A 16,876-nucleotide genomic window follows, 5' to 3' on the forward strand; every position below is an offset into this window, starting at 1 on the left:
ATTACATTCTCTAACAAATATCAAGCATAAAAACTTCATCAAAATTTATTCGTCATCTTTTCTTGTTCACGAATTTTTTTTTTGTCTGCTAAATGAAAAGAAATACGTAGATTTATGGTATTTTTAGTCAGGCAGTAAATAGTTTGTGGTAGACAGCAATGATCACCTGATCGTACGATTATGGTAGACAATATGGCTGACAGTCCGGTTTCTGTGTGTTCATAATTTTCCGGCGTTAAAATTTCTTTAATATCTTTAATATTTTCCTCTTTCACGTTAGCTTAGATGAACTCAACAGTCGTCATGTCCATCAATACGGTATGTTGCTGTTTTTCTTTTTATTTGAGACAAGACACGGTTGTTTTGGGCATGTCAAAAATTAAGGTTGAAAATTAAGGTTGTTGTTTGTTGAATGATGTTTACACGTCGTATTTTCAAAGTTGTGTGTTTTAGGTCCTTCTGTATGACCTTTATGAACTTCATGAAAGTCACATGATTTGGAGCCAAGTACAGAGAAGACTAGAAGTGTGACCTTAACTCATAGATCATGTGATATACATGTAATTTACATGGCCTTTGTTTCGCAATATCACCATGATAAAGGGGATAGCCCGCCCGCCTTAACAGGTAAGATTTATAAAGCACAGGTGTTATAGAATTTGTTGTTTTTCTGACGACAGTTCTTGACAGAATTTTTTGGTTACGAGCCAACTCAAGTTTGACGTCAAATTGTGGCCAATTTTTCAACAAGGAAACAAACTTTACAACAACCAAAAATGCAATTTTCTCAATAGATTAGCTCACTAGACTATCTAGTGGTAAAATAGGACCCTTGTGTGAATGCATTTATCCTTTTAATTGCAGGAATCACGTAGTTATGAAATTGATTTATAAGATTTCAATAACAACTTGTAAAATAGAATTTTAGGTAAAAATGTACTCGATCTGAAACAACAATAAGACAGCATAATTGTAATTCTATAGATGAATTGGACTTTGTAATTCTAAACATTGATTTTTTCTATTTGTTAATGCTTATTGTAAAATTATGTCTTTTATCTTAGAGCTTCAATTTTACTACATCTCTTCATTATTTTATTGCTATACTTGCTTGTTGTAATAGAACTCAGTTATTTTTTTGCAAAGAATTTCATATCCTACAAGACTCTTTAAGTCTGCCCTCTTGCAAATGTTGCCCATAATACTTTACTTTGCATAAATTATGATAATGAATCGACCTTAAGGACTCTGACACCTGTCCTTATATAAGGTGGTCCAATAAGTTGCCCACTGGCCTCAGCGTGCAAACAGGGTAAACTCGTTACAGTACAAAGTCCAGACATGGCATCATGATCACATGACTGTGCCAAACTGTCAGGCCACCATTTTGTTCCACCGGGAAAAAAACTTCCCCTTTTTTCGTGGGAGTTTAGGAAATGCCACTTCTAAATTTCAGCTGGATTCCTTCAAATATCAAGTCCTGGTTTTCGCGCACTAGGAACTTGGTAACCAATGCGGTAATGTTTTGTCTTTGTTTTAGAAAATCTAGAAGGAAAAAGTTTTTCTAACTTAAGGTCAACCTGTTAAGAACTGCTGGCTCAACAGTATCGTTCTTCATTAAAAACAGTCTTAGCAACACCATGTGGTGGAATTATTGTTGCCGTGGACCTAGTTGATTTTCAAAATGCTATGTTATAATGTGCATAATATTATGATGATTTTATTTGAGAGTTTTCCAAGTAAAACAAGTTCTATTGTTCCTAATGTCAGGTGACCTTAACGGTGACCCATAGGTCACTTAATGAATTTCTTACTAAGCTAAAATGCAAAGCAGATTTTTGGGTGTCAGGGTTTGAACTTGGGTGTAGACTACTTTGTGAATGTTCAGTTCTACTATATACTTGTCATATATACATACTTATTTTCTTCTACCTGAAATGTTATACAAGTTGTTATTTTTACCTGCAATTTATGATTAGGAAAAACTTTCTGCAAATAACCAAGTCCATTCAAACAATCACATCTCTGGAAAATATATGATTTTCGTTAATAATTTATTACTACTCATAGGCATATACTATCATGAAACTGAGCACTGTTTGTTGACAGTATTTCACTACTACATTTAGAATTTCAAATTTCAAATACAAAAATGTAGGTCTTTGATGGCTACTAATATAATTGAATTGTAATTCATCATTTCAAATCTGATTTTTTCAAACGCAAAATTGCAAAGTGTTTGTTTTTTTGTCTTTTTCTGAAATTTTGAATTTTTTTCCAGAGCCCCGATGACATGGATCGTCACAATGCTCGTCAGGTAGAAGCCCAACAGGCTGCCAATGTTCTGTACAACGGTGGGCCTCCCGTGTACAACCACAACCACAACTACGCTGACTCCTTGGAAAGGACTACTACTAGCTCCATGCAGAATAGCATGGTTTCAAACGATCCCGACTTCGACCGCGGGAAGATATCCACGGTTCGGAGGACGTTTTGTCTGTTCCTGGTCTTCGACTTTGGACTGGTTGTGCTGATATGGCTCATTTTTGCTATAGGGAATGTGAGTATGTTGGAACTTAAGAACTTACATGTAACTACAATGTGTAGTCATTTCTTGTTGCAAAAATGTACCAATTAAAAACTTGAGCCGGTGTGTTACGCTGAAGGGCAGTTATACCGGCTATAGATATAGAAACAGACAGTTATCATCTTAGCAAAGAAGGTTATGTCTTCCTGTCATACTCTTTCTGAGTTGCTGATATATAGTGCTGAGTGCTATGCAGAGAAGCAGTACTTATAATGTACCATTTTAAACTTTAAAGTCTTTGGTACGAGCCAGCCACTGGTTTGAACCTGCAATCTCCCAATTGCAAATCACATAAAAGGTCACGGTTCAGAGTTTTTTTTACGATTCGGGACGGATCTGACCCTTTCTCAGAAAGACGCTTAGCGCCTCTCCAAACATTGTTTTCCGGTGAAAAGGAGTGCCTTGCCACTGCCCGACAAGCTCAGTTGACATTTTCTGTGGAAAAGTTATAATTTTTTGTGAAAACCATCATTCTAAGCAATTTTTCACCCAAAAACTGCTATTTTTGGAGCATTCTTCCTAAGCCGCTGCACAGAAAAAGACGGATTTTCCCAGGATAATGACTGACATGGCAATAAAAGTCATTGTTCTGTATGTGCAATTAAGAAAAATGAAAAAAAATCGTGAGGATACGTTTTCCGCAATCCCCGATGGTGCGAAACCATGCAAAAAGCACATAGAACGCACGATTCGGGTAATCAGGCGACAAGGCCGCATTACCGTCATCGTGCACTAATACCAGGAAGTATTCGCTGACAACCAAAACTCCGCAACCGTAAAACGCTACGAAGATCTGGCTTTTCAGGAAATATAAAAGATTACACATTGCTATAGCGATATCCGAAAAATCTGGAGTCAAAACTATCGAGAAAACCTATGATTTGTGTCTTATTTCACGGACTACTTTTGGGGGTAGGCACTTGAAATTCCAAACCGGAACCTTAAGTTTACCCTCTGATGATGATGATCCACTGTATTCTGCGGCTCGGAGGTTGTGGAAACAGCCTCTGGCTGCATTCAGTCTTTCTTCATTTCTTTCCACTGTGCCTTCTTTTCTGCAAGCTGCCGTAGCTCTCTGAGTTTACCCTCTAGCTATAGGCTTAGTTGCACTGGTCTAATACTTAATCTCATCCGGGGCAAATATGGGTTTTTGTACTAATTCAACCAGTCCAGGCATGAATTGTAACAATTTCTCTCTCTTTTCCAGAAAAAAGGGGGGTTTCCTGAGCTCGAGAGACAAGTCAAGAAGTACACACTGAAGGACTCTCTATTTGACATTGTGGTAAGTTTTAAACTTCACTTTAACGTCACGGTAGCAAAATTTCACGGTGTAAGGAAAATGGACATTTTCACTGAACTTTAACTTCACGGTGGTGCCAAGTGATTTACAGAAGGGATGTGTGAAGGAATCATAAATAATAACAATAAGATTTTTCACAGTGTTGATAAGTTCACGGTACAGAGGTGACTGTAAAAACAGTGAACATAAAGTGAAAGAAACAAGAATTACAGTGTTTTGTTTCAGACATTTAATGACAGCATTTATAACCATTGACGTCTTGACTGAAATGATTTATGATAGAGAATACTGGAAGCTGAACTTTGTATAATTATGCTTCAAGTCGTTTGAGTAAGAATTATGATAATGATGATGACCAGAACACTCTAAGAATGATTTGATTTTTTACTTTGATAATAATCGGACAAGTTGTAACTAAAGGTGAAAAACGTAATATTTTACCCCAGAAAATACCTCTAGATCTGTTATGAAGTTGTGAGGGTTTTTGCCACGCATTGCGATTGCATGGCATTGTGCCGGGTCTCAGATGTCCTTCCTTCTGTCCACCCTTCCTTTTTGTCTGAGCTGCATACAAGCTGCACCTCGCCAGGGGGCGCTTCATGCTAGGCCATGCAGACGATCGCATTTTGCCATGCTCATGGCTGACTACAGACAGTTGGTAAATGTGCATGCGCAGACTGCTGATAATCCGATTCCTATTAGCAATCTAAAATGGCATCCGAGAAGGTTTGATTTTTACTTCGACTGATGAAATACACAGGACAATAGTGTGGCCATTAATTATAATGCAGCAAAGGATAGGCGGCAAAAATTGGGACGGTTTTCATGCAAGGTAATACAACGATTGATGGGGAGGGCAGGGCATAATGAAGTCTATAAAAGTCATTACACGTGCAATCACCATTTCATCCTCACCATTATCTAATGGTTGCGTGGCCAGATTTTTTAAAAGCATTTCTTGTTTCCTTCCAGCTTGTGTCTGCAGCCAGAGTGACTTTCATGCTGCTAGCCTACGCTCTCTTCAGACTGAGACATTGGTGGATGATAGCGGTAAGTAAATTAGACATTAAAATGGTGGTGGGGTCGTGTGGCGCAACAACAGAGTGTTCGGCTCAGAACCAAGTGGTCCCGGGTTCGAATCCTGCCGTGTCACCGATCTTGTGCCCTTGGGAAAGGCACTTTACACGACTTTCCTCACTCCACCCTGACTTTGATTGGGGAAGGTCATATTGAGGTCACCTGGTGGCGCCGATTGGCAGCCGCCAAGACCCTTGCGGCAGTTCCACAAAATGCAAGTGTGGATAAGATATTATATATGTTGTGTATCATGTGAAACCTGTAAAACTTGCATCAATTCAGCACTTGTCTAGAAAGGCTACCATTGCGAGTAATTTCTGACCAATAAAAACCTTTATCAAAAAAATAGATTCACTTTTAAATTGAGACTGATATATCTGCATTGAATCATGTGTAAATAAAATCAATTGCCCTTGTGAGTTTTACTCTTCTCGATAAGTGTGTTGGGATCTTTTACATGCCTTATGTTACAAATTGTTTCAATGTATACTGTATTGTAATGTATATATCATTTATATTTAGTCCACACATGAACTCTTAGATATGTGTAATGTACACAATGTCATGTTAACAAGACAGAAAATGGCACCACATTTGTCTACTATGTTTCAGTTCTGCACACTGGGCTCCTGTGTATTCCTGATCTACAAAGTAGTAGTTTATGATGTAAGTATGAAGAAGATCCTATATGTATGGTTTTGATAGAAAAAAAATCTAAAATTTCCCATCTACATAATGTACATGTTTTGTATGTATGTATGTTTGTTTGCTTAGAAAGTAAGGTTGCTATTTGATTTCTAACTGAAAAGTTATGTTTTGACAACAAATTTAAGACTGTGTGCACAGAAACTAATGATGTCAAAATGTATACACAAAAATCTTTTAAGAACAGTACACTTCCTTTTTTGATTATCCAAAAAGAAAAGATATATTAGAATGCACCTAAATGCTGTAATATAAAGGAAAGGAAAGTGATCTTGAACCAGTTTAGCTCAAATGAACTCAATGAACAGATGACCTAATCTTCCATTGTTCGTGACAGGAAGACAGATGCTATATACAGTATTTACAGGTTCATTGTACTGAGGAAATTCCCCTAGCTCTTTTCAACAAGCACAATGATCATTGGACCACGGCTTCATGTCCCGTCCTAAGGACTGTGACCTTTTCCGGTAGCGTGCATGTCGGGTTAGCGACTTAGCCGGGATCGAACCCGGGGCTTCTAGTACCAGAGGCAAGATCGCTAACCACTGGACTACGCACGCTTATTCTAAGAGTATGATGCTGAACAGTACACTTAAGGATGACTTAAATATTTCTTAATCTTACCTTTCTTTTAATCATTTTCTATGTACAGTTTTCTGGAAGTACGCATCCTATGGACTACATAGTCCTGTTGTCTTCCTTCATCTTGGCGTGGATTGAGACATGGTTCTTAGACTTCAAGGTGCTGCCACAGGAGAGAAAACTTGAACAACGTAAGATTGTTTGATGTTCCTAAAGCAGGCGTCACAATTCATGAGAGCATCGGGCGAATTTGTAGATCACCCGAAGCTCGCCGAATTTCAAAATCGCCCGAGCGTCGAACGTATTTTCCAATGAAAATCTCGGGTGAAGTCCGTCGATCACTACAAACTAAAAATCCCCCATGAGATGGTACCATCTCTTGGACATGGACGAAGTCAGAATCGACTAAAGGCCACTTTTTGGATCAACTTTGATTTCTAGAAATCGCCCGAAGCCTGCGTAATCGACAGGACGTCGGGCCGAAAATGTACATTTGAAGCTCGCCAACATGTCGGCCTAGTACCTGAATTTCTTATTTGCGACGGGGCTTAAGGTATTTTCGACCATTGTTCCTTGAAGTAATGAAACAGTATGTTACAGTCTTTCATTAAGTTTGATAGTGTCTTAAGATATTTTTGAATTATTAATACAGCCATTTTTGTTTTTGGTAGGAGCCAGAGCTAGACTTCAACACAGCCAAGGTCCGAATGAGCGGACACCGTTGCTAGGTGACCAGCCAAGGAGAGGCAGTATTACAGATGTAGGATCCTTCTATTCTCCTTTAAGTACCCCAGGTGAGATTTAAGACGTCTTTTGCTAAGTTTATCATACACAAAACAACGTGGTGGCGCAGTGGCAGGGTATTTGGCCCCAGAACCCACAGGTACCTGGTTCGAATCCAGGGTTCCCTGATTTGTCCCGTTGACGTTGTGCCCTTGGGAAAGGCACTCTACAGGACTTACCCACTTAACTCAGATGAAAATGAGTACCTTGCTTTGGTTAGGGACGTCCCTCGGATAGGACGTTAAATGGAGGTCCCATGTTTGAGGAGAGCCACACCTCAAGCACGTAAAAAGAACCCAACACACTTATCGAAAAAAGTAGGGGTCCTTCATGGTGTGCGTGGATCATATAAATCTGTCCGGATATGCAACTTGTACTCTTCAGTACAAACCTGGTGTGTTACGCTTTATTGCAGTTAACAGGGTATCCAATACAAACAACAAATACAACTGGGCCGAAAGCAAATTTCAAACTTTTTCCGTTAACATTTTTTGTTAGAATGTGTTTGCTCTTAGGTCACAATGCTCCAAAAACACATTCTAAAGATGCTCAGAACAGTGTTCTAGAACATAAACAAATGAAGCAAAAGGAAATGTTCATAAACTAGTCAACAGACATGTATTTGCAGAGGTAAAACCATGTTTAGAAATGAACCGATTGCGAAGATTAAGGTCCTCTTTTTCATGCAAATATGAAACGACAAAATACACAGGTAAGAATTGATAACGATTTTAGCTCTTTTGCTACTAAAAACAATGCCATGTAGCTAACCCATATTCAAAACAGTTAACCATATTTTGTTTCTATGCTATCGATGATATGACGAAACAGTTTATCATTTTTTCTTCGGTATTTTTGTTTCCAGAGATCAGCGATGACGAGGATGCAGTTGTCCGTAGCTCCAGAAGGGGGCGCTCCTCCTCCTCTAACCAAGCCACGCCCTCTCCAACAATGGTGAACAGCCACCCTTGACTCAATACTTGTAAACTAATGAAAATGATGTAATTTTTGGCAATGCCTCAAGGGCAGTGCCTGTTTGATTCCACTTATTTTAAGATTTGCAACTTCAATCTGTGAAAATTTTGAAAGCCTCTGATCCTAAATGGAAGCAAAAAACATTCAATCACATTCTGTGAATTACACTTATGGTTTTGAACTTTCTATGTGTTTAGCCAGACATATACAAATGTTAGCTGTTACAGTAGCATACAAACTTGATGTTCTAAACTACTTTCAAGTTGATAGCCATCTGTGAAAAAAAACTTGTTACCCTAATACTTTGTAGCTGTGTTTTACAATTATGTAGGGAAGGCCTTTTGGATTTGAACTAAGTCAAGTGAAGTAAGTCAGAAAGAACCCTAACTTTTGACATTGCAGTGTTTTTTGTATATTTGTAAATAATAAGATTTTGTGGGGAAAATTAAGGTTTATGTAACTGTTATGCTGCTCTAATTTGGAAGACACTTGATGTCTGATTATGACATTTGTACATATCAATTTTTTTCTTTATAATTCCTTGATCTCATTTGAACGGATGGCTCATTACAAGAAAATCATGTATCGTAATGTGAAAAGTGTCAAACCAAGAAAATGTAAATAAATTTTGCAAAGTTTTCTACAGATCAAAGTGTGTAGTAGTGCATTGTGGGTAACTGCCATAATTTTGAAGAAAAAAAAAGTCAGATGATGATGATCATGGTTGTGATTAATAAAAATCCTTAAGATAGAATTGTGATTGCCGTATTCAGCAATAGCTTGACTGGAAAACAAATCCTTCAGAACAACAATGCTGACCAAAAATGGCAAAAATAAATGTTTGTTCGCAAGACGACTATTCTGTGACGTCGCTTTCAGGATCGCGAGTACAAAAGGCTGGGAAAAGAAGCCTTTGACATCTGCTGGCAGCTTCTAAACACGGATGACTGGTACAAGGAGAAGGAGAAAGAAAACGGAGACGTTGTCTTCTCAAGGAAGGACCCAAAATTTGGCAAAATATTTAAAGGACAGGTGAGGAAAAATTAGACATTTTGATTCTTTTGAAAAATTTGATTGAATTAGTTTTGAAATTGGTAATGCTGATACTTCACTATGTGCAAGTTTTAATATATATATATGAATTTTGGAACTCAATGAAATGCATTCATAACTCACATACATGTATCTCTATTTACAATAATGTTGTCCTACCATTATGTATAATAAACTTTTTGTTGCTATGTAAATTAGATATTGCTTGATACTGTTAAGTGAATGCAGAAATGTTTGCAGGGATTTGATTTTGGGGTAGGGAGAAAATGGAGTTTTCGCGGTGGTTTTGAGTTCGTGTTTGAAACAATAGTAGCGGTACAGTCACTCAATGTAACAGTTTTTTTCGGTGGTGTTAGATTTACCGTAGAGGTTCAGAGTTCACTGCGAAAAACGGTGAACATAAAACCACCGCGAACATTTCTGCATTTACTTACAGTATTGACTTGTATATAACTTGTTGGTGCAGTGTTTGATATCCACTCATCTTGTCCCAGGGTATAATGGATATCAGCGCAGAAGCACTTCGTGCTGACGTGTTTGAAAAAGTAGAGGAAGCTGTCAGTTGGAATGACACGCAAGACGAATGTAAGGTAGGAAACAATGTTTAATTTCTCAAGCAAAAAAATTCATTTCATATAATAGGTTTATCCTTAGATTTATTAAGGTACATATTTCTAAAGGAAGCATGATATTTATTGTAATTCTGTAATTCTTGTTTCTTTCACTGTAATTTTGTGTTCACGATTTTCACGGCCACCTCTGTACCATGAACTGATCATCGCCGTGAAAATAACTGTAACAGTTGTTATAATTTATTTGTGATTCCTTCACACATCCGTTCTGTAGATCACTTGCCGCACGGCCGTAAAGTTAAAGTTCAGTGAAAATGTCAATTTTTCTTACACCGTGAAATTTTGCTACCGTGATGATAAAGTGAATTACAGTAAGCCTTTAACCAATAAATGCAACTGTTTTTCTGTTTGTTGGTTTAGTTAACAGAGATATTATTTCAGTGTCTTTTTTTCTGTATATTTTGTCCCAACTCAAAAAGCTATAGATGGATGGTATTGTTATTTGGTATATGGGTACGACAAGGCCTTGAAAAGGCAAAGGGTTGTGTTCGATTTGGGCCTCCTAGCGGCTTCCCTTTGTACTTCAGTGGAACTTCCTGTTGTTGACTTCAACTTTCTTCTATTCTGGATACGTTACATGGTCTTGTCTTTTTTCCTACAGATCCTTCGAGTTATTGACCACCAAACGAGGGTTACATATGACAAGGCTACGGAAGCGATGGGTGGTGCTGTAGCTAGCAGGTATGTTTAAAAAACATGTGGTCATGCGGTACATATTCATATTTACCAACATGAAAAATGGAGGTATAGTTTTTGGCCTGTGTGTGTGTGTTTCCGGATTTTGTAGTCAGCATAACTCAAGAACCTCTGAATGGATTAGGTTGATATTTGGTATGTAAGTAGGGAAGACGAAGGTCAAGGTCGATTTTGGCCCCCCTTGTATGTGACCTTGGTACTGCAGTTCCGTTTTTTGCATCTTTTGTTTTGGATGTTCTCTGGTCTTGTTTTTAAAGGTCCCTTTTCTGTGAAGATGTTGGAATAATCTCTCGTCTTTTTTCCTATTGTAGGGATTTTGTCAATGTTCGCCATATTCAGAAGAAGGGGAAGTACTACATATCTGCAGGGAAAACAACAACACACCCAGCCGCTCCGCCAAGGAAAGACACTATCAGGTGAAAACTACTTATCAAAGGCACCTAGTGTATTTTATGAGGCTTGAAAACTGGAAATATTCTAGTTGCTGTAGTCTTTATGAAATTGACATTTAATGCCAGTGGTCACTGTTTACTACATTTGGGTGCGGATTTCTTATCAAAAGTTCTCAAAAGCGGCACAAAACTAAGCTACATGGTGATCTTTTAGTTTCACGCGCCTAGTGTAAATAGACCGATACCATAGCCCCGCCCACCTCCGTCCAAACGTAGAAATACAAAATTAAAGCATAGAAATGCAAACATTTGACGAACATGCAGTCACTCTCTCATTGGTCGAATCCCTTATTGTGATGAACAGTCAGGGTCAGTCGATTATGGCTTGGATTTTCTATCAGTTTTCACCACACAACGACATTGTATCTTTGCTCCTTTAATGTTGATATGTAATGGTAATAGTGTTATTGAAACTTTCTATGTGCAGGAATGACTAGAAATTGAGTTTTTTTATTCAAGTGTTAAGCCTCATAAAATACTCTGGGTTCCTTCAAATCATATTATGTTTAACTTTCTTGCACTCATTCATCATACAGACTTGTTATTATTCTAGTAAGTCGTGATAAAACATGCTTTTTTAACTTCAAATAAAATCAATTTTATATCCATGTAATTTTATGTTAACTTTGTAGCTCTATTACAGACACCTCTGACTTTATTGTCATTGTTTGAAACAACTCTTTACATCTCATGAAACCTAAATATGTTGGTATAATCTAAAGTTTAAACCTTGATATTCAAATCCAAGCACTTGTTGGTTGTCTATTGCCAATTTGGCACTGTAGAATTATGCCAAAAATAGTTACTCAAGCAACTGGATAAAATTTCAAAACAATCAGACGTTTCAGATAGCATCCGCTATCTTTCGTCATTGACTAGACCTAAAGGACAGATCAGGTAGAACTAGATTTTTATACCAAGCCTCTGAATAGATATGTTAATGAAGTAAAGACAATTTCAGATGGTTCAATAGAATAGCAAGTTAAGACAAGGTTGTATGCTAAACTGTAGAATTATTTTTGTGTCTTGTTGTTGTTTTCTGAATGGAAATTAAGTGTGTGTTTTTTGTCCTGCATGTTTTCAGAGGAGAAAACAAGCCAGGATGCTATGCCATGATGATGATAGACAACGAGCCCAATAAATGCCTCTTCATATGGATTGTCAATGTAGACTTGAAGGTAAGAATTTCAACTAATATATTTATATATATATATATATATATAGAATATCACCCGAGGTACCAGTCGGACCGCACCCAGCGATCTGACCCACGGGAGGGCTAGGACCGTGTTGTATTTTATTTATGTCAAAGTTCCCACCCGAGAAAGCACATGGGGGAGTTTTGTGTCCTCGAACAAAAAATATTGTAATAACATTGATTCCAACCTCCGAATCAGGTATTTGAATTTTCGACGTCGACGCAACCGGCGCGCTCGAAATGCATTCTAGATATTCTATGGAAGCCCGTGTGATACAACTCTAGAACCTCGTGTGATACGGAAAATTATCACAAGGTCCAGAACACCCGTATCAAACATTTCCGCGGCCCAGGTATGACATAAACAATAATATCACACATTTTACAGTGATTCCCTTATGCAGAATCAAAACTTCAATTTGTTTTTAAAATCTTAATGATTGGATGTCCATTGGTGTTCTTTTTTAAACTATTGTGTTGCATTTCTTTTATTTTGTAAGTTATTAATCTATATAATGTATATAATCTATATAATCTATATTAGTCTATATAATTATTATGTAGACAGCTTTGTGTTTTTCAAACATAGATATTAATGAAAATTTGGCCTTAAAGGCATCCAGAGCATTTTATGAGGGTTGAAACTTGAAAAAAAAAACTCTAATTTCTAGTCATTCCTACACATAGTGAGTTTCAATGACATTACACCATTGCATATCGACATTCAACGAGCAAAGATACGATGCCGTTGTGTGGTGAGAACTGATAGAAAATCCAAGCCTCATAAATGCTCTGGGTGCCTCTAAGAAACCAATACAAATAGAGTAGAAAGAAGATTATGTTCTATTGAATATTTTGATGCAAGGTACTAAACTTGATAAAAAAGGAAAATAACTCTAATTTTCACTCCTCTTTTCCAGGGCTGGATCCCTCAATACCTTATAGACCAGGCGATGGCTGGAAAAATTCTAGATTTTCTCAATTCACTCAGGAAACATATAGAGGACATGAGACAGGTCTAACAGTGATCTTAAAGAAACAAACCTTCTAACCACTACCAGTAGCAGAATCATGATCATCATCTTATTGTCAAATCAAAATTCACTCAATTTTAGCAGAATTCCGATCCTTTCTTGCCATCTGGAAAAAAACATTTCATACCAAAAATCTTCAAATTTTATGCTATGGTCATTTCATGACATAGAATACTTTGTTAAAATGTCAAACTTTAGGTTGTATGGGATTGGGTACCAGAAAAAGGTTTGAATAATTTGGAATATAGAATACTTTTTTTGCTAGAAGAGGTTGCCATGTATATTAAGAGGTAAAATGTGCACTAAAATTATATGGTACACATGATATTACATGTACAGAAAAAGATCTTTCTGATCGACACTACTGATCATTTACAAGTCTTCTCACTTCTCAGCCATGCATTATTAAGAAAGGTATACTTGCTGTAAATAGCCGTTAAAAACACAACGTTTGTTTCATTACCATGGCAATAATTTGTTATTTTGTAAACAAAAATCAGATTATATTTTTGCAGATTTGCAAAAACAATATACATACTGGCTAACGCAAACACATATCAGTGTATTCTATCAATAACAAGATGTGAACTCACGAAAAAGTAGCAAACATTGATATTTCTAAGTTTTCACAAAATATCATTCTTTTTCTCAATCAGATAACAAACAAGATACATGTGGTGCATCATTAATCATCAATATAATTTTTTGATATCTTGAACTTTTATAGCTATTTTGGGATCGCTTCTCATTGATATATGTATACTTTCTTTCCTAAGAAGTTATGATGTTGTACTTCAAAACAAACGTATATTATGCAATTCAATGATATGCAATTGTAACCCAGCACACATTCATATACATGTATATATATATGATATATGATATATTTCTTTTTTTTGTTTGAAATGAATTTGTAATTACCAGTTACCACTAACAAGTGTTTAAAAACACTGTGATTGTAAATATGGCAATGATGCATTGTAAGATTTTTTCGTACCAGATTTTTTTATCGCAATGTAAACAGAATATTGTGGAATATGCAGAAGCCTCTTAAAACTGGTGCCATGCTCATAAATTAAGTAAACACGAATTTTGTGAAATGTACAAATTGTATTTTCTTGGTTAATGGTTAATTTCATTCCTTCTAGTCATGGTTAAAGATATACAGATATTGGTATATTTTTTTGACCATTGATAAGCAAATTGTGATATCTTCTATTTGTATTTGTATAAAATGTCTTTTATGTGAGATTATTAACGATATTTTCAAATGCCTTTCAAAGAAACTCTATGCATGAGTGTACTGTTTGTGAAAAATGTTTGATGTCATAAAAACTGTGCCCTTGTACACTATATGTAGCATTGGATTTAATTTCATACTCTATAGTTACTGTGGATGTGACACTGAAAAAATAAGTAAGCTGTAACTGGAAAGTGTATTCCATTTGGGTAGGTGTATTTTTCATGTACTGGTGGAAAATTATGTTTGTAAATGATGTGTGACGTTATGACTTAATTTCATATGTCTTTAGGGGATACACTTTGTGATGAGGCAACTATTAAAAGAAACACATAAAATGTAGAATTTAGCCAAAACACTTTGCATCTGCTTTGAAATTAGAATTCTCATAGGATGTGATTTTTCTAAAGAAGAGAATGAAACATGGTTATCTGCAATACGTGTACAATTACAATGTTTTGTTCTTTGTGTTGTAATTGTATAAAAAGAGGTGTTGTTTAATTGTTACTGTTACATAATGGTTGCTATACACTTACACTGTACATATAGTAATTTTGCAGGAAAGCCTTGAGGTAAAGAAATACATTTTGGGTGCAAACTTGCCGGCAGCTGCATTTTCATAGATTTTTTCTCTTAATGAACATTAAATACATGTAATTTTTAATCTTCAGAAAAATCATGAACTAGCAGAAATTATGATTGATTTGGAGAAAAAATACACATGATGAATATAAATGAAAATAAATAATACTCAAAATGTAATATTTGGTGTGACTCTAAAAAATGGATGTAAGAAAGTGTTGAAATTGACATTGCTGTCTGCCTATACTTGTAAGTTCTAACGTTTGAAGGAAACTACCAAATGAGTAAGATACAATACTGTCAACATTCCACTGCAAACTCAGCTGCAGTTCCAATTGTATCCGCTGTGTGGGGTGAGGAGTCCATTTGATGGAAAACGTGCACAGGTGAGGATACAAAAGCCATAGTATAAGAAAACGGAGAAGTACTTAAAGCCTACTCTCTTGGAAGTAGTGTAGGTGTGCATGTGTGTCTCCGTGTGTATGCATGTGTGTAGGTGTGTGTTGAAAAGAAAAACACATACACGCACCTTATATTTACATGTACATTTTCCGTTCATCAAATGCAAGACAACGTTATGATAAATGTTGATAATATGCTTATATTATTGATTTACTAATGTGTTTCGTACTTGGTGTGTAATACAGATATATCTTGCTTCAGTAATCATGAGTAATTTTGCTAAACATAAAATTCCAAGCTTTATGAATAGCACATCTGTCAAGGCGTGGTCGGGTTCCTGTCGTTCTCCTCGAAGCTGCCAGGGGGCGTTTCAACGCTGTCGAGCCAGTTGTCGTGGCCACACCTGCAGCCATTCTTACGTCCTGTAGAACGTTGACAGGAGAAAGAATGGGAAAAATTAATAAAATCTTGATGTATGTGGACATGACGTTTTGCAAGGGAGTTCTAGACCTTTCATTTTGCAATTGGCGAAAATAGTCGTTTTAAACCGGTTCACTGCAAGATTACGTATAGGACATAATATAATGTCCTTGCGTATACACAGCGAAGTTTTTTTTTTCCACATCAGCCACAGAAGTTTTCAGACTACAGTATAATGCTTCACCTTGAAAGACAAATATTTGATGCGTTGAAATACTATCAGAAACATTTGAATTCATGTTTCTATACCAAACTCCAAATGTACGTTTGTGTTGAATTTGTATGGTACGTTATGATGACAGACAATAGTGAATGGTATTTTGAACCCTTCTAATTTTGAAAACAATGTCAAAATCCCACTTGATCTCTTAAGTATAGTGCACATCCTTTAGTTTATCCTACCACCCTGACGTGATATGCAGAGACAGACGCCAGATTTATGGCTTTTTTGTCGGTGACCTTTCGCACTTACATTCCTAAAATAACACAGTACATCGGCAAAAAAAGAATACAAAGCCCCAATGGGGACGCGTCGATGTGTTAAATTAAATTGAAAAGGTAGCGAAGTGACATAATTTCAGTTCCTCATTGACATTTGCCGCGCCGAAGCAGACTTGTTTTACATACGGTAGACATGTAAATTTCAGGGAACATTATTGGTGAAGAGATGTGGCAGAGAAGATACAGCCCCCTACCCCCCACCCCCTTTGACTCTAAATTCAACAGTAACGCCAAAACCCATACTTTCAATGTGACTTTGCCTGTAGACATTGCCTGAGGTCTTCATTGCTCTCACGTCAATGGATATCATAGGGCAACCACCTATTTAACCTTGGGACGGCTGTAAAAACTCTTTATTTGGGTGGGTGTATCTATCTCTGTCTGTCTATATGTTTACAACTGTCTTTGTCTCTTCCTGGCTGACTAGGCTGTCGGTCTCTCTGTATCTATCTCTCTCTATCCCTGTGCTTTTCTCTTTCTCTCTCTCTTTCTCTCTCTGCCTCTTTCTCACTGTCTCGCTTTCTGTGGGTGAGTGTCTCTGCTGTCTAGTTGCCTCTGTCTCTGTATGTCTGCCTCTCTCTCCTTGTGTGTGTGTGT

The 16,876-nt window shown here is 36.8% G+C and overlaps 1 protein-coding gene across 3 annotated transcripts; it reads left to right on the forward strand.

Annotated features, from left to right (window-relative positions):
• The first annotated feature begins 163 nt into the window (after nt 1–163).
• LOC136446078 (stAR-related lipid transfer protein 3-like) lies at nt 164–13,715 on the forward strand. Of its 3 annotated transcripts, none has more exons than XM_066444354.1 (14): nt 164–318; nt 2,282–2,560; nt 3,795–3,869; nt 4,860–4,937; nt 5,577–5,630; nt 6,322–6,442; nt 6,923–7,045; nt 7,900–7,988; nt 8,889–9,041; nt 9,557–9,652; nt 10,296–10,375; nt 10,702–10,806; nt 11,927–12,020; nt 12,961–13,714. In XM_066444354.1, the coding sequence occupies exons 1-14, from the start codon at nt 286–288 to the stop codon at nt 13,060–13,062; spliced, it is 1,482 nt and encodes a 493-aa protein (XP_066300451.1). In that variant the 5' UTR covers nt 164–285; the 3' UTR covers nt 13,063–13,714. The 3 variants fall into 3 exon arrangements, with proteins under 3 accessions (XP_066300451.1, XP_066300452.1, XP_066300450.1); XM_066444355.1 differs by lacking the exon at nt 164–318 and adding an exon at nt 499–627; XM_066444353.1 differs by lacking the exon at nt 164–318 and adding an exon at nt 1,349–1,517 and having other exon boundaries at nt 12,961–13,715.
• The last annotated feature ends 3,161 nt before the right edge of the window (nt 13,716–16,876 follow it).

Source organism: Branchiostoma lanceolatum, chromosome 12 (genome assembly GCF_035083965.1).
Source record: "Branchiostoma lanceolatum isolate klBraLanc5 chromosome 12, klBraLanc5.hap2, whole genome shotgun sequence".
In the NCBI taxonomy this organism is placed as follows: domain Eukaryota; kingdom Metazoa; phylum Chordata; class Leptocardii; order Amphioxiformes; family Branchiostomatidae; genus Branchiostoma; species Branchiostoma lanceolatum.

Coding starts and splice junctions, on each gene's coding strand:
- LOC136446078 (XM_066444353.1), top strand. CDS start 1,437: ATGCCACTTCTAAATTTCAGCTGGATTCCTTCAAATATCAAGTCCTGG. Junction 3,870..4,859: donor ACTCTCTATTTGACATTGTG/GTAAGTTTTAAA, acceptor GTTTCCTTCCAG/CTTGTGTCTGCAGCCAGAGT. Junction 10,376..10,701: donor GGTGGTGCTGTAGCTAGCAG/GTATGTTTAAAA, acceptor TTCCTATTGTAG/GGATTTTGTCAATGTTCGCC.